The sequence below is a fragment of the Cebus imitator genome, unplaced genomic scaffold (assembly GCF_001604975.1).
Source record: "Cebus imitator isolate Cc_AM_T3 unplaced genomic scaffold, Cebus_imitator-1.0 Scaffold92, whole genome shotgun sequence".
In the NCBI taxonomy this organism is placed as follows: domain Eukaryota; kingdom Metazoa; phylum Chordata; class Mammalia; order Primates; family Cebidae; genus Cebus; species Cebus imitator.
In genome coordinates this window covers 4,036,902-4,063,761 of record NW_016107407.1, presented here as the reverse complement: position 1 = coordinate 4,063,761, position 26,860 = coordinate 4,036,902, and the positions used below count along the sequence as shown (strand labels likewise).

The 26,860-nt window shown below is 35.9% G+C and overlaps 1 protein-coding gene across 1 annotated transcript in view; it reads left to right on the top strand.

The window, feature by feature from the left end:
* The window catches only part of LOC108309201 (coiled-coil domain-containing protein 7), a 198,629-nt gene that overhangs the window by 122,293 nt on the left and 49,476 nt on the right, over nucleotides 1-26,860 (top strand). The window contains exons 9-11 of the mRNA XM_037740977.1: nucleotides 2,320-2,403; nucleotides 11,850-11,936; nucleotides 21,212-21,295. Coding sequence (XP_037596905.1) covers nucleotides 2,320-2,403; nucleotides 11,850-11,936; nucleotides 21,212-21,295 — 255 coding nt within the window. The remainder of the gene's footprint in view (nucleotides 1-2,319; nucleotides 2,404-11,849; nucleotides 11,937-21,211; nucleotides 21,296-26,860) is intronic.

The following is a 26,860-nucleotide window of genomic DNA, read 5'->3' as shown; positions in this document are numbered from 1 at the left end:
TATAATAGCTAATTGGAAATATGTACTTCTTTCTTGTCTCAGATTTTTTAAAAAGCATAAAATTATATACAGAAATGATTATAGCCAGGCACAGTGGCTCATGCCTGTAATCCCAGCATTTTGGGAGACAGAGGTAAGCAGATCACAGGTTCAGGAGTTCAAGACCAGCCTGGCCAACATGGGGAAACTCCATCTCTACTAAAGATACAAAAAAATTAGCCAGGCATGGTGGTACACACCTGTAATCCCAGCTGCTTGGAAGCCTGAGGCAGGAGAATCACTTGAACCTGGGAGGCGGAGGTTGCAGTGAGCCAAGATCGCACCACTGCACTCTAGCCTGGGTGACAGGGCCACAGGGCACTACTCAGTCTCAAAAAAAAAAAAAAGGAAAGAAAGAATTATAATAATAACTACAACTTTGTCTTTATTATTTACAAATGCATTATGGATAACAATAGCACAAAAATGGGAACCGGGAATACAGCTATATAAGAGTAACTTTTCTATATTTCACTGGAATTTAATTAGTATAAATCTAAAGTACTTTTTAAAATTGACTGTGATGGTGGTGACAGACATTACTGAATGTATTAAAATCCATAGAATTTAAGATTTTAAATAGCCTATTAAAATATTCAGTGAACTTCAAGGAGAAAAAGATTTTTAAAAGATTTAAAGCAAAGAGAGGATATTGTAAAGGACAAAAATTGTGACTCTTAGTAATTGTAAGTGTTTCCAGCACATACCTTTTAATTTCTAGTATTTAACCCAATCCCTCAAATTATCTCATTTTTTCCCTGAATGTGTAAGGATCATTTGCTTGCTCATTTCAAATGAAGTGGTCCTTCTTAGATATATCAGCTGAAGAAAGAACAAAGGAAGCTAAAAAATCTGCTCATGTTTCCAGTTTTGAGTTGCTATATCTCTTATATTGTTACTTAATTACTGAAAACTTGTTCTGCTCAATCTCATAGATAACTTTTTACTTTCGTAATGAGGCAATGCTCAGTATAGAATACAGTTGTGGCATATTTGAGCAGCTGGTGTCATAACTGTTTGCATTATTCATGTATTCATCGATTTTTCCAAAACAGCAATGACAACAAATCACTCTACAATACAGTGACAGGATTGACAGGTGTCCAATCATAGTTATATACTCTACTAGAGCCAATTCTACCCATAGAATCTTAAGCCCAATGTTGACCTTATGTCACCAATCCTCATTATCCCCTTTTCAATATGAATTTCTTTTTAACATTTTTATGCATTTTTATATCATTGAACTTAGTAGTTTCTAATTCCACAAAAATATCAAATCACATAGAACTTAAATGGAAATGGATCCAATAACAATTCTGGTAGTGCTGCAAATCTGACCATTACCTCCTTGATTCACATTCAAGTGATCAAAGGCAGTTTTTCAGTTTGACAAATATCTTATTTTTTCATAACTAATATCTAAAGAATTTACAGTTACATACACTAAAAAAAAGGAAAGAAATATTCCTCGATGAGTCAAATAATTTCTGCCTCTTGATAAGGTTCTGTGACTAACAAGGCCATGGTTTGCCTATGGGGAAAAAAATGTTCCATCTCACCTACTACATACCTTCAGGCTGAATAGGTTTTTAGTGTAAACTTGAAAGATACATTATCATCATAATGTCCCTTAGGATGATTTGAATTTGCCTAAGAGACAGCAGTGTATAGAACAATTCCTTGTTAGGAAATTATTCAGCATCAGGTTATGGATCAGTTTCACCTTTTCCTGGATATATGATCTTTCAATTCATTAAACATATCTAAGCCTGAATATAGTCTGGCTTATATAATTTTAGCAGCCTTTCCTTTTTAAGGTTTTTGTTATTTTCCAATCCAGACATTTCACTTTAATTTTTCTTCTATAAATACAATTTTTCTTTTTTGGGGACAGAGTCTTGCTCTATCACCAGGCTGTAGTTCAGTGGTGTGATCTCAGCTCACTGCAAACTCTGCCTCCCGGGTTCAAGTGATTTTCCTGCCTCAGCCTCATGAGTAGCTGGGGCTACAGGCACGTGCCACCACACCCAGCTAATTTTTTTTTTTTTTTTTTTTTTTTTTTTTTTTTTAGTAGAGACAGAGTTTCACCATGTTGGCCAGAATGGTCTCGATCTCTTCACCTCGTGATCTGCCCGCCCCAGCCTCCCAAAGTACTGGGATTACAGGCATAAGCCACCATGGCCAGCCACAAATGTTTTAAGTTACTAACACACACACTCTGACATTTGTAGATAAATGATTATCTTATAGTGTTTTGATATCTGTTTATTTCTATAGGGCCTAATATAGAACAATTGACGGATGCATTTGGAAGAAATATACTAAAGGATGAATTCAGACCAATATCAAAGAGTCTCCCTGGTAAGAACAAAAACTACAAATTTATTATTTCTGGTTAGTTTATGTTCTCTGGAGTGTAACTACGTGTGGATCTTTAAGGAGAACCATGCCTATAAATTATTACGTAGGCAAAAGTCTTCATGAATTACTCTCTATAATATTTCAACTCCAGTTTCAACGAGTAATGTAAAATTAGCTTTTCTTTTTTTTTTAATTATACTTTAAGTTCTGGGGGACATGTGCAGAATGTGCAGGTTTGTTACATAGGTATACGCGTGCCATAGTGGTTTGCTGCATCCATCAGCCCGTCATCTACATTAGCTATTTCTCCTAATGCTATCCCTCCCCTGAACCCCCATCCCCCAAGAGGCCCTTGTGTATGATGTTCTCCTCCCCGTGTCCATGTGTTCTCATTGTTCAGCTCCCACTTATGAGCGAGAACTTGTGATGTTTGGTTGTCTAGTCTTGTGTTAGTTTGCTGAGAATGATTTCCAGCTTTATCCATGACCCTGCAAAGGACATGAACTCATCTTTTTTTTATGGCTGCATGGTATTCAGTGGTGTCTATGTGCCACATTTTCTTTATCCAGTCTATCATTGATGGACATTTGGGTTGGTTCCAAGTCTTTGCTATTGTAAACAGTACCACAATGAACATACGTGTGCACATGTCTTTATAATAGAATGATTTATACTTTTTTGGGTATATACGCAGTAATGGGATTGCTGGATCAAATGGAATTTCTATTTCTAGATCCTTGAGGAGTTGCCACACTGTCTTCCACTATGGTTGAACTAATTTACACTCCCACCAACAGTGTAAATGCATTCCTATTTCTCTACGTCCTCTCCAGCATCTGTTGTTTCTTATCTTTTTAATGATTGCCATTCTAACTGGCGTGAGATGGTATCTCACTGTGGTTTTGATTTGCATTTCTCTAATGGCCAGGGATGATAAGCTTTTTTCCATGTTTGTTGGATGTATAAATGTCTTCTTTTGAAAAGTGTCTGTTCTTTGGCCACTTTTTGATGGGGTTGTTTTTTTCTTGTAAATTTGTTTAAGTTCATTGTAGATTCTGGTTATTAGCACTTTATCAGATGGGTAGATTGCAAAATTATTTTCCCATTCTGTTGGTTGCTGGTTCACTCTAGTGATAGTTTCTTTTGCTGTGCAGAAGCTCTTTAGATCCCATTTGTCTATTTTGGCTTTTGATGCCGTTGCTTTTGGTGTTTTAGTCAGGAGGTCTTTGCCCATGCCTATGTCCTGAATCATATAGCGTAGGTTTTCTTCTAAAGTTTTTATGGTTTTAGGTCTTATATATATGTCTTTCATCCATCTTGCATGAATTTTTGTATAAGGTGCAAGGAAGGAGTCCAGTTTCAGTTTTCCGTATATGGCTAGCTAGTTTTTCCAATACAATTTATTAAATAGGGAATCCTTTCACCATTGCTTGTTTTTGTCAGGTTTGCCAAAGATCACATGGTTGTAGATGTGTGGTGTTATTTCTGAAGCCTCTGTTCTGTTCCAATGTTCTATATATCTGTTTTGGAACCAGTACCATGCTGTTTTGATTACTGTAGCCTTGTAGTATAGTTTGAAGTCAGGTAGCGTAATGCCTACAGCTTTGTTTTTTTTGCTTTGGATTGTTTTGGCTATGTGGGCTCTTTATTGGTTCCTCATTAAATTTAAAGTAGTTTTTTCCAATTCTGTGAAGAAAGTCAATGGTAGCTTGATGGGGATAGCATTGAATCTATAAATTACTTTGGGTAGTATGGCCATTTTCACAATATTGATTCTTCCTAACCACGAGTATGGAGTGTTTTTCCATTTGTTTGTGTCCTTTTTTATTTCCTTGAGCAGTGGTTTGTAGTTCTCCTTGAAGAAGTCCTTCACGTCCCCTGTAAGTTATATTCCTAGGTATTTATTTCTCTTTGTAGCAATTGTGAGTGGTTTGGTTTTCTCATGATTTGGCTCTCAATTTTTCTGTTATTAGTGTATAGGAATGCTTGTGATTTTTGCACATTGATTTTGTATCCTGAGACTTTGCTGAAGTTGCTTATCAGCTTAAGGAGATTTGGGGCTGAAATGATGGGGCTCTAAACATACAATCGTGTCATCTAAAACACAGATAATTTGATTTCCTTTTTTCTAATGGAATATCCTTTATTTCTTTATCTTGCCTGATTGCCTGACTAGAACTTCCAATACTGTGTTGAATAGAAGAGGTGAGAGAGGGCATCCTTATCCTATGCCAGTTTTCAAAGGGAAAGTGTCCAGCTTTTGCCCATTAAGTATGATATTGGCTGTGGGTTTGTCATAAATAACTCATTATTTTGAGATACGTTCTATCAATACCTAGCTTATTGAGAGTTTTTAGCATGAAGATGTGTTGAATTTTGTCAAAGACCTTCTCTGCATCTATTGAGATAATCATTTGGTGTTTACCTTTGGTTCTGTTTATGTGATGGATTACATTTATTGATTTGCATATGTTGAATCAGACTTGCATCCCAGGGATGATGCTGACTTGATTGTGGTGGATAAGCTTTTTGATGTGTTGTTGGATTCTGTTTGCCAGTATTTTATTGAGGATTTCTGCATCAATGTTCATCAGGATTATTGGCCTAAAATTTTCTTTTTTTGTTCTGTCCCTGCTAGGTTTTGTATCAGGATGATGTTGGCCTCATGAAATGAGTTAGGAAGGATTACTTTTTCTTCTATTGTTTGGAATAGTTTCAGATAGAATGATTCCAGCTTCTCTTTGTATCATTGGTAGAATTTGGCTGTGAACCCATCTGGTCCTGGATTTTTTTGGTTGGTAGGCTATTAATACCTGCCTCAACTTCAGAACTTGTTATTGGTCTCTTCAGGGATTCTACTTCCTGGTTTAGTCTTGGGAGGGTGTAGGTTTCCAGGAATTTATCCATTTCTTCTAGATTTTCTGGTTTATTTGTGTAGAGGTGTTTATAGTATTCTCTGATGGTAGTTTCTATTTCTGTGGGATCAGTGGTGATATCCCCTTTATTGTTTTTGTTGCATCTATTTGATTCTTCTCTCTTTTCTTCTTTATTAGTCTGACTAGCAGTCTGTCTATTTTCTTGATCAGTTCAAAAAACCAGCTCCTGGATTCATTGATTTTTTGAAGGGTTTTTTGTGTCTCGATCTCCTTCAGTTCTGCTCTGATCTTAGTTATTTCTTGTCTTCTGCTAGCTTTTGAGTTTGTTTGCTGTTGCTTCTCTAGTTTTTTTAATTGTAACATGAGGATATAGTTTTTAGATCTTTTCCACTTTCTCTTGTGAGCATTTAGTGGTATAAATTTCGTCTACACACTGCTTTAAATGTGTCCCAGATATTCTGATACATTGTGTCTTTGTTCTCATAGGTTTCAAAAACCATCTTTATTTCTGCCTTAATTTTGTTATTTATCCAGTAGTCATTCAGCAGCAGGTTGTTTAGTTTCCATGTAGTTGTGCAGTTTTGAGTGAGTTTCTTAATCCTGAGTTCTAATTTGATTGCACTGTGGTCTGAGAGACTGTTTGTTATGATTTCCATTCTTTTGCATTTGCTGAGGAGTGTTTTACTTCCAATTGTGTGGTCAATTTTAGGGTAAGTACAATGTGGTACTGAGAATAATGTATATTCTGTTGATTTGGGGTGGCGAGTTCTATAGATGTCTATTAGGTTCACTTGGTCTAGAGCTGATTTCAAGTCCTGGATATCCTAGTTAATTTTCTGTCTCATTTGTCTGTCTAATATTGACAGTGGGGTGTTAAAGTCTCCCACTATTATCGTGTGGGAGACTAGGTCTCTTTGTAGGTTGTTAAGAACTTGCTTTATACATCTGTGTGCTCCTGTATTAGGTGCATATATATTTATGCTATTTAGCTCTTCTCGTTGCATTGATCCCTTTACCATTGTGTAATGCCTGCCTCTCTCTCTCTCTTTCTCTCTCTCTCTCTCCTTTCCATTTGATTTGTAAATATTCCCTTATCCCTTTTTTTGAGCCTATGTGTGTCTTTGAACATGAGATGGGTCTCCTGAATACAGCACACTGATAGGTCTTGACTTTTTATCCAGTTTGCCAGTCTGTGTCTTTTAATTAGGGCATTTAACCCATTTACATTTAAGTTTAATATTACTATGTGTGAATGTGATCCTGCCGTTATGATGTTAACTGGTTATTTTGCCTGTTAGTTAATGCAATTTCTTCATAGCATCAATGGTCTTTACAATTTGGTATGTTTTTGCCATGGCTGATGCCAGTTGTATTTTCCATGCTTAGTGCTTCCTTCAGGAGCTCTTGTAAGGCAGGTGTGGTGGTGACAAAATCTTTCAGGTTCTGCTTGTCTGTAAAGTATTTTATTTCTCCTTTGCTTATAAAGCTGAGTTTGTTTGGATATGAAATTCTGGGCTGAAAATTCTTTTTTTTTAAGAATGTTGAATATTGGTCCCCACTCTATTCTGGCTTATAGGGTTTCTGCCCAAGAGATCCACTGTTAGTCTGATGGGCTTCCCTTTCTGGGTAACCCAACCTTTCTCTCTGGCTGCACTTAGCATTTTTTCCTTCATTTCAACCTTGATGAATCTGATAATTATGTGTCTTGGGGTTTTTGTTTTCGAGGAGTACCTTTGTGGCATTATCTGTATTTTCTGAATTTGAATGTTGGCTGCCTTGCTAGGTTGGGGAAGTTCTCCTGGATAATATCCTGAAAAATGTTTTTTAACTTAGTTTCATTCTCCTCTTCACTTTCAGGTACAGTGATCAAACATAGTTGGTCTTTCATGTAATCCCATATTTCATGGAGGCTTTGTTTGTTTCTTTTCATTCTTTTTTTCTCTAGTCTTGTCTTCTTACTTTATTTCATTGAGCTAATCTTCAATCTCTGATATCCTCTCTTCCACTTAATTGATTTGGCTATTAAAATGTGTGTATGCTTCATGAAGTTCTCATGCTGTGTTTCTCAACTCCATTAGGTCTTTTGTGCTCTTCTCTAAACTGGTTATTCTAGTTAGCCATTCCTATAATATTTTATCAGTGTTCTTAGCTTCCTTGCATTGGGTAAGAAAGGCTAGCTGATGGATGTGATAAAAAGATGTATATAACAGATAGCTATTTTATTGGTTAACAATCACTCTATATGGTAAAAATATCAGTGAAGTTTATAACATCTCAGCTGCAATTAAGTTATTTAGTTATATTTTTTAGCAATTACACAACTTAATTTAGTACTGGTGTTACAGGGTTAGACACACTTGGATAACAGTGACCATTGGTGTGAAATCAAAAGGAGACACTTTTACAAATAAATAATAGAGACATTGAAAGAGCACCCTGCTAAAACCACTGTCATCCAAGGGAGAGTGTTTGCATGCCTCAGGAGATGCCCTCAAAGAGCAACATAAGAGACTTTATACTGTAGAGGAAAGAGACTTTAGTAAAATACTTCTATCAAATCACACACATACACAAATGCATACCCCACCACCACCAACAACAAGCAAACAAAAACAACAAGCTCCCCAAAAGGGAAGAGTCAATCAGCATACAGATTTGCTATAATACATTATCAAAAATGTAGAGATTGTAGCAAAAAAGCTTAAGACATGCACAGCAACAGTACACTGTAACCCAAACACGAGGAAAAAGGCAAGGAAATCTGCTTGGGAGAGTCCTACATGTTAGATTTAGCAGACAATGACTACAAAGTAGTCAGCTAATGATATGGTCAAATAATTAAAACTTTTCTTAAAAAAAAAGAAGGTATAATGAAAATATTTTATCAAACAGATATCAAAATTGTGTTACAAAAAAATCTGGAGACAACAGATGCTGGAGAGGATGTGGAGAAATAGGAACACTTTTACACTGTTGGTGGGAGTGTAAATTAATTCAACCATTGCAGAAGACAGTGTGGCAATTCCTCAAGGACCTAAAAATAGAAATTCCATTTGACCCAGCAATCCCATTACTGGGTATATATCCGAAGGATTATAAATCGTTCTACTATAAGGACACAGGCACACGAATGTTCATTGTAGCACTGTTTACAATAGCAAAGACCTGGAACCAACCCAAATGCCCATCGATGATAGACTTGACAGGGAAAATGTGGCACATATACACCATGGAATGCTATGCAGCCATAAAAAATGATGAGTTCATATCCTTTGTAGGGACATGGATGAACCTGGAAACCATAATTCTCAGCAAACTGACACAAGAACAGAAAATCAAACACCACATGTTCTCATTCATAGGTGGGTGTTAAACAATGAGAACACATGGACACAGGGAGGGGAGCATCACATACTGGGGTCTGCTGGGGGAAAATAGGGGAGGGACAGTGGGGGGTGGGGAGTTGGGGAGAGATAGCATGGGGAGAAATACCAGATATAGGTGATGGGGAGGAAGGCAGCAACACACTGCCATGTGTGTAGCTATGCAACAATCTTGCATGTTCTTCACATGTACCCCAAAATCTAAAATGCAATAAAAAAATTTTTTTAAAGATAACCTAATTAATATTTGGAATTGAAAGGTAAAATAGCTGCAATGGAAAATTCATTAAAGGGTCAAGAAAAGATTTGAACTGTCATAAGAAGGAGTAAACAAATTTAACATAATGGGAATATAGTGGGGAGTATTCCAGGTAGAGAGATAATAAGAAAAAATATTTGAAGAAAAATGGCTGAATATTTTGAAAATTATTTACTGGGTAATATTAATCTATATATCCAAGCTCTATTAAATCTAAGTAGAATAAACACAAATCAATTTGTGACCAGACTCATCATTGTAAAAATATTGAAAGACAGAGAAAATGTAAAATGCAGCAAGAGAAAAACAATTCATCACATAGAAGGGAACCTCAGTAAGATAATATCTGACTTAGTATTAGAAACTTACAAAGTCCAGGAGGCAGTGGTGTTGTGTGTTTAAAGTGCTGAAAGAGAAAAAAGCTACCAACCAATAATTTTATTGCTAGCAAAACTATCTTTTAGAAAAGGCAAAATGCAGAAATTGCTAAATAAGTAAAAGTTAGGAGATTTCGTTCACAGCAGAACTGTTTTCCAAGAAATTCTAAAGTTCTTTAGACTAAAATGAATTGACCTCTAACAGTAATTTGAATCCCCCTAAGAAAGGCCTGTGTTAAATATTATAATTGCAAAAGACAGTATGTATAAATGTGTATTCCACCTCCTTTCTTTTCTTAATTTATCTAAAAGACAATTGTAAAAAATATTCATTTAATAATATAATTGGGCATATAACGTATCAGCATGTTATATATGCACAATAGCAACACAACGGTGATGGGAGGGAGAAGTGATATACAGTGTAAGAAAATAACACTGGATGATAAATACAGAGCAACAATAAAAAGAACCAAAAAATATAAATAAGTGTGTTCATATAGCAAATACTATAAATATGTACTTGCTCTTCTTTCTTTTCTCAATTTGTTTAAAAGGCAAAAAGTTATACAAAAAAAAATTATAGCGATATTATTACATTGCCCTTAACATTTGCGGGTATAATATGTGTAACAATAGCACAAAAACTGAGGAAAGAAAAAAGCTATATATAAAGGAGTAGTGTTCCTATATCTCAGTAGAAAGTAATTAATGTAAATGTGAAAAAGATTATAAAGTTGACTGAGGTAATGATTACTCATTTCTGTGACTATATTAGTAAGCATTGAATTAGACACTTTAAATGGAAAAGTAGTATGGTTTAAACACATACACATTTTTTAAAAGCTCAGGAACTCTAAGCAGGATAAGATTTTATAAATTTTTAAGCAAGAGGATAATAATGTGAGGGAGGAAAATTGTGACTTTTACTAGTTGACAAATTTCTCCAGCACATAACTCTGTATTCCTTGTGTTTAACTCTAAAATGCTCTCCTTATTAACTCCCTGATTATCTAAAAATCCTTTGATTTCTTAGTTCAAATGAATCAGACTTTCTTACTTATATTTGTAGGAGAAAGACAAAAGAGCTGAAATACACCTGTTAATGTTTTTCAGTTTTCTGTTGCATATAGCTCATTATTTTTACAAAATGTTGTAATTGAATTATTGAAAACTTGTTTGTCCAATATAATGCTTTTTTTTCTTTTTTTTTTTTGTGACAGAGTCTCACTCTGTTGTTCAGGCTAGTGTGCAGTGGCATGATCTTGGCTCACCACAGCCTTCACCTCATGGGTTCAAGTGATTTTCCTGCCTCAGCTTCCCAAGTAGCTGGGACTACAGATGCATGCCACCATGCCTGGCTAATTTTTGCATTTTTAGTAAAGATGGGGTTTCACTATGTTGGCCAGGCTGGTCTCAAACTCCTGAACTCGTGATCCACCTGCCTTGGCCTCCCAAAGTGCTGGGATGACAAGCATGAGCCACTGTGCCTGGCCAATATGATGCACTTTTACAATGATGCATAATCTGGTTTCTGCCTCTATTTAAATTATATTGGTGGTATATTCTGGCTGCCATGATAATAGTACAAATTTTAACATTAATCATGGTCTTAGCCAACTTTCCAAAGCAAGACTTCTGCTCTACTGTTCAGGATCATTACAGGTGTCTAACTTCAGTTACATGCTCTGGTAGAACCAAGTTTCACACAAAATAACTTTAGTTTCAATAGGTAACCAGGTTTACCAATTCTAATTATCCATTTTTCAATATGAAATTCTTTTTAATATATTTCACTTTAGTTTTTCCATAATTATACCTAGATATTAGTTTCTAAATTCAACAAAATATATAAATCATGTGAAAGCTCAAATGAAGAGGATTACAATTCTAATGCTGGTACCACTACAAATGTTTTCTTCTTCCTACCTACAGTCTGCCTGCTCAGAGAGCCAGAGAGAAAACTTTTTTTCATTAAATGAGTTGTTATTCTCTTTTATCATTGATGTCTATTTGAACTATAATTAAACCACCTAAAATAGACTATTAAGATATTTCTGGATGAGTCAAAGAACTTAGGTTTTATTACATTTTGTGAGTGATGATGACTATTGTGTACAGATAGATCAACTATGAAAAAATAATTTATGTTCCACCTCAACAGATATACCCCTACAGCATGAATATGTTTTTAATATATACTTAAAAGTTATGTTAGTACCACAAACTATTATGATTTAAGTTTGGATGGGAGATTGCTTTATATGGAAAAATAGTTAAGTTATAAGATAGCATAAGTCTGTGCCTCAATTTTGTTATTACTTGCTATATGGTCGTAGTCAAATAACTAAATACATCTAAACCTCAATATAATGAGGCTTATATGTTTGTTAATTGCCCTTTCAATTTAAGTTTCTATGTAGCTGCAATCTGAACACTTTATTATAATTCTTCTACTCTAATGAAAAATACTAATTAGGATTGTATTAGACACACACACACGTTAACATTTTCCTTAGAAAAGTGTTTTGAATTCTGTTTACTTTTATAGAGACTGATGAACGATTGCCTAGTGCAACGGAGAGAGGTACAATAAGTGATGAAATTAAGACACAGTTAAAGAGAAAGAGTTATCCTGGTAAGAATAATAATTTTTTAAAGCTACTAATGGTTTACTGTCTTCTCTAGAGTTTAAGTATGGATTTATATCTAATGACAACAGTACCTATATGTAGATATTACCTGAGAGAAAAAGTCTTCATGAATTTCCTCCTATAATTAGTTGAACTCTAGTATTTATTCTCAATGAAAAATTAACTTTAGGGCTCATTTATTTTAAAAAGTTATCCATAAAAGACTAATGCTGTAGTGATCTTAGAATATGCTTGAGGAAATTCTATTTCAAATGCTGTTCAATTTGCTTTCTATTTATGGCTAATTAGGAAAGTTGCTTTGAATCTGAAAAAGCAAAATTGCTAGCTTATGAATGTAATAACAAGGTGAATATAGCTGATAATCATTTCATTGGTTACCAATTCCCTCTTATATCGTTATGTTATCAGGCAAATTGACAAGGTTTCCACTACTTTAGTTTTGTTATATAGTTCAAAAATTATACTACTGCATTTTTACTGGTGAAACAGTGACACATTTCTCCTTAATTTTTGGTGTTATACCCAAAGAGGCAGACAGCTTAACAGGGACATAAGGGAAAGAGACAGACAAAGGGAGCCCCGTTAAAACAACTCTTATCCAAAAGTGATTGTGTGTTGTAATGGTTAATATTGTCAACTCGATTAGATTGAAGGATGCAAAGTATTGATCCTGGTGTGTCTGTGAGGATGCTCCCAAAAGAGATTAACATTAAGTCAGTGGACTAAGAAAGGCAGATTCACCCTTAATTAACCAAGTTTTGTTTCCCACACAAAACTTGGTGGCCGTTTCAGCTGACAACATGGGTTTCCAGCACAAATCTGGGTGGCTGTTTTAGCTGGCGTCTGGAATGCCTGCGAGACAGAGCTGCCCATTTCCCTGAAAAAAGGGGGGCTGAAGGCAGGAGGCCAAGTGATCTGGCTTGGGGGGGTGCCACCCCCACAAAGACCAGCAAACTGAAACCCACTGGCTGGGATTTTCACAGCCAGTACAGCAGTTTGAGCTCAACCCAGGACAGTGGAGCTTGGTGGAGGGAAGGGCATCTGACATTACTGAGGCAGTTCGCTATTACTGAGCCAGTTCTAACATACTTGTATAAACAAAATCACAAGGGAGGTTACACATAGCTGGACAGAACCTGTGGTAGCTCAGCAACACCTCTGCAGGCAGACTGCAACTAGACTCCCTCCTTGCTGGGCAGGGCATCTCTGAAAAAAGGCAGCAGCCCATCAAGGGATATATAAATAAAGCCCCACATTCCAGGGCAGAGCACCTGGGAAAAGAGGCAGTTGTTTCACTGCAGCAAACTTAAACATTCCTGCACAGCAGCTGTGAAGGGAGCAACAGAGCTCCCAGCACAGCACTTGAGCTCTGATAAGGGACAGACTGCCTCCTCAAGTGGCTCCCTGACCCCAGTATAACCAAAGAGACACCTCATACAGGAAAGCACTGACTGACATCTAGTGGGCACCCTTCTGGGACCAAGCTACCAAAGGACACAATAATTACTGTTCTGCAGCCCACACAGGTGATTCCCAGGCAAGAAGTGTCTGAAGTGGACCTGCAGCAGTCCTGCAGCAGAGGGGCCTGACTATTAGAAGGAAAACTTAAAAAAAAAGAAATGGCTTCAACATCAACAGAAAGAACAGCCACTCAGAGACCCCCATCCAAAAGTCACCAACTTCAAAGACTAAAGATAGATAAATCCACAAAGATGGGAAGAAACCAGTGCAAAAAGGCCGAAATCACTGAAAACCAGAAGATCTCTCTTCCTCCGAGGGATCAGAACTCCTCACCAGCAAGGGAACAAAACTGGATGGAGAACAAGTTTGATGAATTGGCAGAAGCGTGCTTCAGAGGTTGGGTAATAACAAACTTCTCTGAGCTAAAGGAACATGTTCTAACCCAATGCAAAGAAACTAAGAACCTTGAAAAAAGGTTAGACGAAATGCTATCAAGAATAACCAGCTTAGAGAACAACATAATCTGTTTACTTTTATAAAGGCTGATGAACGATTGCCGAGTGCAACTGAGAGAAGTACAATAAATGATGAAATTAAGACACAGTTAAAGAGAAAGAGTTATCCTGGTAAGAATAAGAATTTTAAAAACTGCTTATGGTTTACTGTCTTCTCTAGAGTTTAAGTATGGATTTATCTCTAATGACAACAGTACCTATATGTAGATATTACATGAGAGAAAAAGTCTTTATGAATTTCCTCCTATAATTAGTTGAATTTTAGTATTTATTCTCAATGAAAAATTAGCTTTAGGGCTCATTAATTTTTAAAAAGTTATCCATAAAGGACTAATGCTGTAGTGATCTTAGAATATGTTTGAGGAAATATTTCAAATGCTGTTCAATTTGCTTTCTATTTATGGCTAATTAGGAAAGTTGCTTTGAATTTGAAAAAGCAAAATTGGAAGTAAATCACTCCTCAGCAAATGCAAAAGAACGGAAATCATAACAAACAGTCTCTCAGACCACAGTGCAATCAAAGTAGAACTCAGGATTAAGAAACTCACTCAAAACTGCACAACTACATGGAAACTGAACAACCTGCTCCTGCATGACTACTGGATAAATAGTGAAATGAAGGCAGAAATAAAGATTTTCTTTGAAACCAGTGAGAATAAAAACACAATGTATCAAAATCTCTAGGACACATTTAAAGCAGTGTGTAAGAGGGAAATTTATAGCACAAAACGCCCACATGAGAAGTGAGGAAAGATCTAAAATTGACACCCTATCATCACAATTAAAATAACTAGAGAAGCATGATCAAACAAATTCAAAATCTAGCAGAACACAAGAAATAACTAAGATCAGAGCAGAACCGAAGGAGATAGAGACACAAGAAACCCTTGAAAAAAATCAAAATCCATGAGATTTTTTTTGAAAAAATCAACAAAATAGTTGGACTGCTAGCAAGACTATTAAAAAAGAAAACAGAAGAATCAAATAGATGCAATAAAAAAATGATAAAGGGGATATCACCACTAATCCTACAGAAGTACAAACTACCATCAGAGATTTCTACAAACAACTCTATGCACATAAAATAGTAAATCTAGAAGAAATGGATAAATTCCTGGACACTTACACCCTCCAAGACTAAACCAGGAAGAACTTGAATCCCTGAATAGACCATTTAACAAGTTCTGAAGTTGAGTGAGCAATTAATAGCCTACCAACCAAAAAAAGTACATGTCCAGACGAATTCTACCAGACTTACAAAGAGGAGCTGGTACCATTCCATCTGAAACTATTCCAAACAATACAAAAAGAGGGAATCCTTTAAACTCATTATATAAGACCAACATCATCCTGATACCAAAACCTGGCAGAGACACAACTAAAAAAGAAAATTTCAGGCCAATATCCATGTTGAACATTGATGGAAAAATCTTCAATAAAATACTGACAAGCCGATTGCAACAGCACATCAAAAAGCTTATCCATCATGATCAAGGAGGCTTCATCCCGGGGTGTAAGGCTGGTTCAACATACACAAATCTATAAATGGAATCCATCACATAAACAGAACCAAAGATGAAAACCACATGATTATCTCAATAGATGCAGAATAGGCCTTCGACAAAATTCAACAGTCCTTTATGCTGAAAGCTCTCAATAAACTAGTATCAATGGAATGTATTTCAAAATAATATCTACTTGTGACAAACCTACAGCCAATATCATACTTAATGGGCAAAGAATGGAAGCATTCTTTATGAAAACTGGCACTAGACACGGGTGCCCTCTCTCACCATTCCTATTCAACATAGTATTGGAAGTTCTAGCCAGAGCAATCAGACAAGAAAAAGAAAGGGCGTTCAATTAGGAAAAGAGGAAGTCAAATTGCCGCTATTTGCAGATAACATGATTGCATATTTAGAAGACCCCATAGTTGCAGCCCAAAATCTCCTTAAGATGATAAGCAACTTCAGCAAAGTCTCAGAATACAAAATCAATGTGCAAAAGCCACAAGCATTCCTATACAACAATAACAGACAGAGAGCCAAATCATTAGTGAACTCCCATTCACAATTGCTACCAAGAGAATTAAATACCTAGGAACACAACTAACAAGGGACATGAAAGACCTCTTCAAGAAGAACTACAAACCACTGCTCAAAGAAATAAGAAAGGACACAAACAGATGGAAAAATATTTAATGTTCATGGTTAGGAAGAAACAATATGGTGAAAATGGCCATACTGACGAAAGCAATTTACAGATTCAATGCTATCCCCAACAAACTACTATTGACCTTCTTCGCAGAACTGGAAAAAACCACCTTAAACTTCATATGAAACCAAAAAAGGCCCGCATAGCCAAGACAATCCTAAACAAAAAGAACAAGGCTCTAGGCATCGCACTACCTGACTTCAAACTATTACAAAGGTACAGTAATCAAAACAACATGGTACTGGTGTCAAAACAGAGATATAGACCAATGGAACAGAACAGAGGCCTTGGCAGTAACACCACAGATCTACAGCCATCTGATCTTTGACAAACCAGACAAAAACAAGCAATGGGAAAGGGATTCCCTGTTTAATAAATGGTGTTAGGAAACTGGCTAGACATATGCAGAAAGCTGAAACTGTATATCTTTGTTAAACCTTATAAAAGCAGCAGAAGCCACAATAGACAAATGGAATCTAATTAAACTTAAGAGCTTCTGCACAGCAAAAGAAACAATCATTAGAGTGAACTGGTGACCAGTAGAATGGGAAAAAAAATCTGTAAGCTACTCATCTGATAAAGGGTTAATACCAGAATCTACAAAGAACTAAAACAAATATACAAGAAAAAAGCAAACAACTCCATCAAAAAATATGTGAAAGATATTAACAGACACTTTTCAAAAGAAGACATTTATACATTCAACAAACATGAAAATTGCTCATCATCACTGGTCATTTGAGAAATGCAAATCAAAACCACAGTGAGATACCATCTCATGCCAGTTCGAATGATGATCATTAAAAAATCGGAAGAAAACAGATGCTGGAGAGGATGTGGAGAAATAGGAATGCTTTTACACTGTTGGTGGGAGTGTAAATTAGTTCAACCATTGCAGAAGACAGTGTGGTGATTGGGACCTAGAAATAGAAATACGATTTGACCCAGGAATCCCATTACTGGGTACATACCCAAAGGATTATAAACCATTCTGTTATAAAGACACATGCACACGTATGTTCACCGTGGTACTGTTTACAATAGCAAAGACTTGGAACCAACCCAAATGCCTATCAAAAATAGACTGGATAGACGTGGTGGCACATATACACCATGGAATACTATGTAGCCATTAAAAAGGATGAAAACATCACACACTGGGGTGTGTTTGGGGTGGGGGCTAGGGGAAGGATAGCAGGGGGTGGGTTGTTGGGGAGGGATAACATTAGGAGAAATACCTAATGTAGGTGATGAGGGGATGGAGGCAGCAAACCACCATGGCCTGTGTATACCTAAGTTAACAATCCTGCAGAATCTGTACATGTACCCCAGACTTAAATTATAATAAAATGATTAATTAATTAATTAAAAATAACATTGAGAGACAAAGTGAAAACCTTGAAATGGCAAGAGAACAACTACAGTCATGTGTTGCCTAATGTGTCCTGAGAAATGTGCATTAGGCAACTTCATCATCATGCAAACATCGTAGAGTATACTTACAGAAACCTAGGTGCTATAGCTTTCTACACATGTAGGCCATTTTGTATAGCTTATTGCTCCTAGGCTATGAACTTGTATAGCATGCTACTGGACTGCATTCCACAGGCAATGATAATACAAGAATAAGCAATTCTGTATCTAAACATAGAAAAGGTACAGGAAAAATACTTTATAAAATATTAAAAATGGCAACCCTGTATATAGCACTTGCCATGACTAGAGCTTGTAAAACTGAGTGTTGCTTTGGGTGAGTCAGTGAGTGAACAGTGAGTGAATGCAAAGGTCTAGGGAATTATTGTACACGACAGTAGACTTTGTAAATGCCATATGTACACTTAGGCTACATGAATTTCTTTTTAAAAATCTCTTCTTAAAAATAACCTTGGCTTACTGTAACTTTTTAACTTTATAAACTTTTTTATTTTTATTTTTTTGGTTTGGAGTTTTATAATAACATTTAACTTAAAACATAAATATTGTACAGTTGTACAAAAACATTTTCTGTATTCTTGTTCAATAAGCTGCTTTCTGTTTAAATTTTTTTTTAATTTTAAAACATTTTTGTTAAAAACCGAGACACAAGCACACACGTTAGCCTAGACCTACACAGAATCAGGATCATCAGTATCATCACTGTCTTCCACCTCCACATCTTGCCCCAGTGGAAAGCCTTCAGAGGAAATAACACACATGAAGCTTTCATCTCCTGTGATAACAATGCCTTCTTCTGGAATACGTGCTGATGGACCTGTCTGAGGCTGTTTTACAGTTAACATTTTTTGTAAGTAGAAGTATACACACTCAAATTAAACAAAAAAGTATAGAAAATATATAAACCAGTAACATAGATTTTTGTTCTTATCATTGTGTTATGTACTATACATATTTCTATGTGCTATATTTTTATATATCTGGCAGCAGAGTAGGTTTGTTTACACCAGCATCATCACAGGCATGTGAGTAATTTATTGCATTAAGATGTTACAATGGCTACAACATCACTAAGTGATAGAAATTTCTAGCTCCATTACAATTTTATGGAATCACCTTTTTATGTGTGGTTCAAATATCATTTTGTATAGTTACATGACTGCAACCATACAAAAGTTAATTCTAGTAAGATTAATAGGTGTCATAGCATCAAAAACTCTGCAGGCCAAGACAGGGCACAGTGGCTCAAGCTTGTAATCCCAGCACTTTGGGAGGCCACAGCAGGTGGATGACTTGAGGTCAGCAGTTCAAGACCAGCCTGGCCAACATGGTGAAACCTACCAAAATACAAAATTAGCTGGGCATGGTGGTGTGGGCCTGTAATCCCAGCTACTCGGGAGGCTGAGGCAGGAGAATCACTTGAACACAGGAGGTGGAGGTTGCAGTGAACCAAGATTGTGCCACTGCACGCAACAGAGTGAGGCTCTGTCTTAGGAAGAGACACACACACACACACACAAAATAACAACAACACTAAAAAACAAACTATAGAGGCCAAAAGGAAGTGGGATGGCATTTTCAAAGGGCTGAAAGAAAAAAATATAAACCAATAATCTTATGTTTGGCAAAATTATTTTTAAAAGTAAAACTCAAATAAAAAGAATCTGAAATAAATAAAACTTTACAGAATTATTTGATATCGGGCCATGTTATTAAAAAAAAATTACTTAAGAAAGTTCCTCAGGCTGAAAACAAGTTTCCTCACATTGTAATTTTTTCAACAAAATCATTAGTGAAATAATTATATTACATAATATATAAATGCATTTTTTTCTTCTCTTCATTGATTTAAAATGTAATTGTGTGGTAACATATATAGATATATAAAATTGATCTGTAACTGTATTTTGGGACCTATCACATGATAGACATGTAACAGACATGCAACATATTTGACAATAGCACAAAGGAAATCAGTGGGAGCAATAGGATGCTGGAGTAAGAACATGACAACAGATGGTAGCTCAAATCCACAGGAAATAATAAAAAGAACCAGAAATTATAAACAAGAATGTTCATATAACAAACATTATAAATATGTACTTGTTCTTCTTTCTTTTCTCAGTTCTTTAAAAGGCATAAAGTTATATAGAGAAATAACTGTAACAGTGTCTTTTGATATTTATAGATATAACAACAGTACAAATGTCAGGAAGAGGAAATAGAAAATATAGCGGTAATGCTTGTATAGCTTACTGGAAATTCATTAGAATAAATCTGAAGTAGATTCTAAAAATGACTGTGGTGATGGTTTAACAACTCAGTAAATATATTAAACACTCTTGAATTAGATGATTTTACAAGAGCAAATTGTATGATATATTACACTTAAAAAAAAAAAGAAAGCTTAATATAAAATCCATGTGTAACTGTTTTGAAAAGAGGTGTAAAGTACTGGGAGGGTGTTATGAAGGAGGAAAATTGTGGCCCTTACTAAAATATGTTTCTCTGGCACATATTTTTGTATTCTTAGTACTTAAACCTATCTGTCCTCAAATATTCATTACTTATCTAAGAAATTTTGCTTGCCTAATTCAAATGAATCAGCACTCCTTGCTTATACCAGTTAGGGAAATAACTAAAGAGGTTAAAATATGTCTGCTAATATTCCCCAGGTTTTTGTCGTTGTTGCTATAGGTCGTCATTTCCACAAACTATTTTAATTACTTGTTCTCTCAATCTGATGCATCTTTTCATGTGGAGATGATGCCCTAAATTGTTCCTACTTCTACACCTACAAAACTTGAAGTCCACTAGATGACCCAGCTTCATCAATCCAGATTATTCCATTTTTAATATGAATTTTCTTTATTAATTAATTTTTATTTTATTTTGCCTTCATTGACCCTAGTAGCAGTTTTAAAACCAAGCAAAAAGTTCAAATCATATTAAAACCCAAAAAAGGATCCAATATCAATTTTGATACGAATGCAAATCTACCTATTTCTTCCTCTCCGTCTACAAAGTCGACATTCTAAATGGACCTGAGAGGGCATTTATACCAGTCCATGATAATCACTGCTGTCATGTAATTATAGTTACATGACATAAAAAGGGGCTAACATATTCTTAGAAGAATCAGATAATTTCTCCCTGATGGTAACTTTCTGTGACTATAAAGACCACAGTTTACAAGTTGACTTGTGAATAAAATTTTATTTCACCTCACCAGGTATATCCATATACAGTATGAATATGCTTAAAAATTATATTTGTATCATAAACTCTCTAGGATAATTTCAGTTTGCAGAAGAGGCAGCATTGTATGGAAAAAAAGCACTGGTTAAGGAATAATGAACATCTACTTCTGTATAAGTTTTATAGTTAACTATGTATCTGATTTTGTTCAAATCGCTAAACTTCTCTAGGCTTATATAATCGCTATGACCGCTTCCAATTCTAAGGCTTTGTGATTCTGTAGTCCAGATCTTTTTTTAACTAATTCATCTTCTTTAATAACTGATGCTAATTAAGTTATTACTATTCATACATACAAATATAACATATACACAGACATAGACATATGTTACAATTTACCTTTCAAAGCATTTTGATAATCTGTTTTATTTTTATAGAGGCTGTCCTAAAACGCTTGAAAGACATTAATGGAAAAGATATCATAAAGCAGCTAATGAACATACAATTAAAGAGTCATGTAGGTAAGAACAAGAATTTTTCGTCGCCTGTTAATGGCTTATTTAGCTTCTCTGAAGTTAAATTAAATATGGATCTTTGATGACAACTGTAGCTGTAAGTTATTATTACATGAGAAAATGTCTTCCTGAATTTCCTCCTATAATTTGTGGAACTCTAGTATTTGCTGTCAGTGGAGCATTAGTTAGATATGATTAGTTTTAGAACTCATCCATTGGTTAAGTAATTCATAAAAACACAAGGCTGTTGTGAACTAAATATGTGCTTGATGCTATTATTTCAAATGCTATACTTTAATTCAGTGGTGAGTTCAGGTCCTGAATATCTCTGATACAATTTTCTGTATCAATTATTTGTCTAATATTATCAGTGGGGTGTTAAAGTCTCCCACTATTATTGTGTCAAAGTCTAAGTCTCTTTGAAGGTCTCTAAAAACTAGCTTTATGAATTTGGGTGTTCTTGTGTTAGATGTTTATATATTTGGGATAGTTAGATCTTCTTGTTGAATTGAACCTTTATCATTATATAATGCAGCACTATTCGCAATAGCAAAGATGTGAAATCAACCCAAATGCCCTTCAGTAATAGACTAGATAAAGAAAATTTGGTACATATACACCATGGAATACTATACAGCCATAAAAAAGAAACAAGACTATGTTCTTTGCAGGGACATGGATGGAGCTGGAGGCCATTATCCTTAGCAAACTAACACAGGAACTGTAAACCAAATACTTCATGTTCTCACTTATAAATGGGAGCTAAATGATGAAAACACATGGGCATGTAGAGGGGGAACAACACACACTGGGGCCTTTTGGAGAGTGGAGGATGGAGGAAGGACAAGGTCAGAAAAAATAACTAATGGGTACTAGGCTTAATACTTGGGTGATGAAATAATCTGTGCAAAAAAACCCCATGACACAAGTTTACCTATGTAACAAACTTGCACTTGTACCCCTGAACTTAAAATGAAAGTTGAAAAAAATGGAAACAAATGCTGTTCTTATCATTTTATATTTCTGGCTTAGACAGGAAAGTTGCCTTAAATTTGTAAAAGCACACAGACTAACTTATGAATGTGGTAGTCCTTTTACTGGCTACCTATTCTCTGTATTTGATAAAAATGTAAGGTAAAATTATAATATCTCAGCTACAGTAAAGTTATTTAGTTGTGTTACACCGTTCAGTGATTACAACACAGCTAAATTTAGTTCTGGAATAACAGTGTTAGGCATCTTTTTCCTTGATCTTTGGTGACATACAGAAAGAGGCAGGGAGCTTAGTAGAGAAATATGGGAGAGAGGCAGTTAAAGAGAGCCTAACTAACACAGGAATAGTAAACCAAATCACTATCATTCAAAGGTGGCAGTGTGCATGCCAAAAGCAGTGATCCCAGAGGAACAATATTGGAAGCTTCTTGTTGTGGAGAAAGATACTATAGTAAAATACTCAAAAAAATCACTAAAAAGCAAACAGCAAGCTTTGAAATATAATGAGTAAATCAATATCTAGATTTTTCTATATCTTTGAAAACATCCAGTTTTTATTTTAAAATTCATATAGAACAACAACAAAAAAACAAACAAACAAAAGAGCCTGAATACCCAAAGCAATCATAAGCAAAAAGAACAAACCTTGTGGTATCACATTACTTGACTTCAAACTATGCTATAAGGCTATAGTAACCAAAACAATATGATACTAAAACAGACATGTAGACCAATGGAAAAGAAGAGAGAACCCAGAGAGCCACACACCTACAGCTATCTGATCTTTGACAGCCAACAAAAATAAGCAGTGGGGAAATGATTCCCTATGCAATAAATGGTACTGAGATAGCTGGCTAGCCATGTGCGGATAAAACTGGACCCCTACCTTTTATCATATACAAAAAGTAACTCGGGATCGATTACAAATTTAAATTTAAGACTTTAAACTATAAGAATCCTAGAAGAAAACTTAGGAAACACCATTCTGGGCATTGGCCTTGGGAAATAATTTATGACTAAGACCTCAAAAGCAAGTTGAATGAAACCAAAAATTGACAAGTGGGACCTAATTAAATGAAAGAGCTTCTGCACAGCAAAAGAAACTACTAACAGAGTAAACAGACATAATGGGAGAAAATGTTCACAAACTATGGATTTGACAAAAGTCTATATCCAGAATCTGTAAGGAACATAAACATCTCAACAAGCAAAAAACAATCCCATCATAAACTGAACAAAAGACATGAGCAGACACTTCTCAAAAGAAGATATACAAGCTACAAACAAACATATGAAAAAATGTTTCCCCCAAAACCTAAAATGCAATAAAATAAATTAAAAAAAAAAAGAAAAATATTCCATATCACTAATCATCAGAGAAATGCAAATCAAAACCACAGTGAGATACCATCTCACACCAGTAAGAATGACTGTTTCTTAAAAATCAAAAAACAACAGATGCTGGAAAGGCTATGGAGAAAAGGGAACACTTATACACTATTGGTGGGAATGTACATTAGGTCAGCCACTGTGGAAAGTAGTGTGGAGATTTCCCAAAGAGCTTAGAACTACTATCCTATCCAGCAATCCCATTACTGGATATGTATCCAAAAGAACACAAATGATTCTGCCAAAAAGACACATGCACTTCTGTGTTCATTGCAACCTGTTCACAATCACAAAGACATGGAATCAACCTAAGTGCTCATCAGTGGGGGACTGGATAAAGAAAATATATCATGAAATACTATGTAGCCATATAAAAGGGTAAAATCTCCTTTGCAGCAACATGGATGCAGCCAGAGGCCAATAACCTATGCAAATTAACCTGGGGACAGTAAACCAAATATAGTGTGTCCTCACTTATAAGTGGGTGCTAAGCATTGGGTAGATATGGACACAGAGATGATAACAATAGACACCAACGACTACTGGTAGAGAGGTGGGGCGGGGGGGCAGGAGGTGAAAAACTACCTATTGGGTACTATGCTCATTACCTTGGTGATAGGATTGATTATTCATACACCGAGCCTCATCAGCATGCCGTATGCCCAGGTAACAAGCCTGCACATGTACCCCCGAATCAAAAAATGTTGAAATTTTAATATAAATACATTATAAATAAATAAAAATAAAATGTCCAGTTTTTAGTTTAAAACTATGAGCCATTCAAAAAACAGTAAACACAGGAGGAAGAAAAGTAAGCAACAAGAAATCTGTGGGAGACCAAGATGTTAGACTTAGCAAAGACTACAAGGCAGTTATTATAAGTAGGTTCAGATAATTCGAGGAAACCATAATTAAAGCATAAAAGTGGGTATGGTGACAATGTGTGTATTTGCTGCTCAGACTGCCAGAACAAAATACTGCACTGGGTGCCTTAAACATCAGAAATTGGTTTTCTCGCAGTTCTGAAGGCAAAAAGTCCAAAATCAAAGTGCTGCCAAGGTTGATTTCTGGTGTTTCCTCTGCTCCTGACTGGCAGACAGCTGCCGACTTACAAGGCCTCTTCTCTGTGAGTGGGGATGGATAGAGAGAAGGTACACATGAGAGAGAGAGCACTCTCAGGTGTCTCTTCCTCTTCTTATAAGGACACAGTACCATTGGAAAAGGGCCCCCACCCTTTGACTTCAGTTCCACTTAATTACCTCCTTAAAGTCTCTATCTCCAAATATATTTGCATTGGAGGTGAAAGCTTCAAATAAGAATTATGAGGAGACACAATTCAGTTCATAATCATGTCTTATCGATTAGAGAATATCAACAAAGAGGAATTACTTTCAAAGGGAATAAATGGGAATTCTAGACTTGAATAGTACAATAATTTCAAAGAAAACTTCACTAGACTGTGTAAATAGTAGATTTGAACTCTCAGGAAAAGGAATCATGCCAGGCACGGTGGCTCATGCCTATAATCTCAGCACCTGGGAGGCTGAGGTGGGTGGATCTCCTGAGGTCACGAGTTCAAAAATAGCCTGACTAACATCGTGAAACCCTGTCCCTACTAAAACTACAAAAATTAGCCTGGTGTGGTAGCATGACCCGTGTCTGTAGCTACTTGGGAGGCTGAGGCAGGAGAATCACCTGAACCCAGGAGGCGGAAGTTACAGTGAACCAAGATCACACCACTGCACTCCAGCCTGGGCAACAGAGGGAGACTCCATCTTAAAAAAATAGAAAATAAAAAAACAAAAACAAAAGCAAAACCTACATACACAAACAAAAACAAAAGATAAAAGAATTAGAACAAATACAATAATAGAAACACTAGAAGGTGAACAGAGAGAAAAGAGCAAAAAGAATATTTGAAAAAGCAATAACTGAAAATATTTAATGTATGAAAATCTACACATTTAAACTTAGTGAAACCCAACCATATTAAACACAAAGAAATCCACACAGAGACCCATTTTATTAAAAAATTTTAAGGAGAAAGTCTTTAAAACAGGAAGAGAAATACAAATCATATGTAAAAGGGGAGCCCAATGATATTAATTTAGCATCAGAAACTATGAAGTCCAGAAGTTATGGGATGGCATATTCAAAGTGTTGAAAGAAAGAAACAGTCAATTAAGGATCTTATATTGAACAAAACTAACTTTTTAAAATTATGGTAAAATAAAGATAGTCCTAAAAATTCTGAGATTTGTTGCTAGGTAACCTGCTTTATAAAAATACTAAAAATGGTCTTCTGAATGAAATTAAGTGATCCCACACATTAATTAGAACCCATGCAGAGAGAGAGAGAACTTGGCAGGATTTGTTACCCCAGGCTCTAGAATCCTGGGGAAGAGCTACCATGCAGCCTATGCCTGGTCAACTGGAGGACCATCCTAGGGGAAAGGGGACAATCTGAGCCTCTGGCCTGCCATGCCCACAAGCATAACAATTGCTTTTGTGTAATGTGCGGACATAGTATTTGATTCATTTCAACCAGGCATTTGCATCTTGATATACTGTCTCAATTGCCAAAGATTGCTTTAAGTCTTTAACTTTTACAGTAGCTACCTTGGTCTTGTCATTAGATGGAAGAGGAACAATTTTTTCGTTCTGAGAGGTTTTAGAAGTAGGCTTAGGGGAAGGTGTAGGCAGTGGGGGATCAATGAATGGTATTTCAAAGGACCTGATAGGGTTCGTTCCTGAAACCTCTCAGCCCCCATACCATAAAACTGGCTTAAAGAAGGGAACTGGCTTAGAGAAGGGGAAGAACTTTGAGGGTTTGAGCCGACAGATAGGGGAAGCTGTTCCTTTAGTAAAATGAAGGTATGGTTTTAGGAAATTACATCTACTGGTTGGGGCAGTCCATCCTTGTTCTTTAGTGGTCCACAGCATGTTGGACCAATTACAGCATAAAAGCTCTGTATCCCGGGGGATGGGGGCAAGAATTCTGGTTGACGCTAGGGGCTTCATCAAAATCTTTCCCAACTAAATGGTCCCAATTCACTAATTTCCAGTCTGAGGAGAGCCAGAAAGGACAGAGGTGCTTTTCTGAAGTGGAGAAAAGCACTTTGATTTGGCAAGCCTCTACAAGGTATAACAAGGGAAGCATCAAATGTAATAGCTTCAGGCAAAATTGAC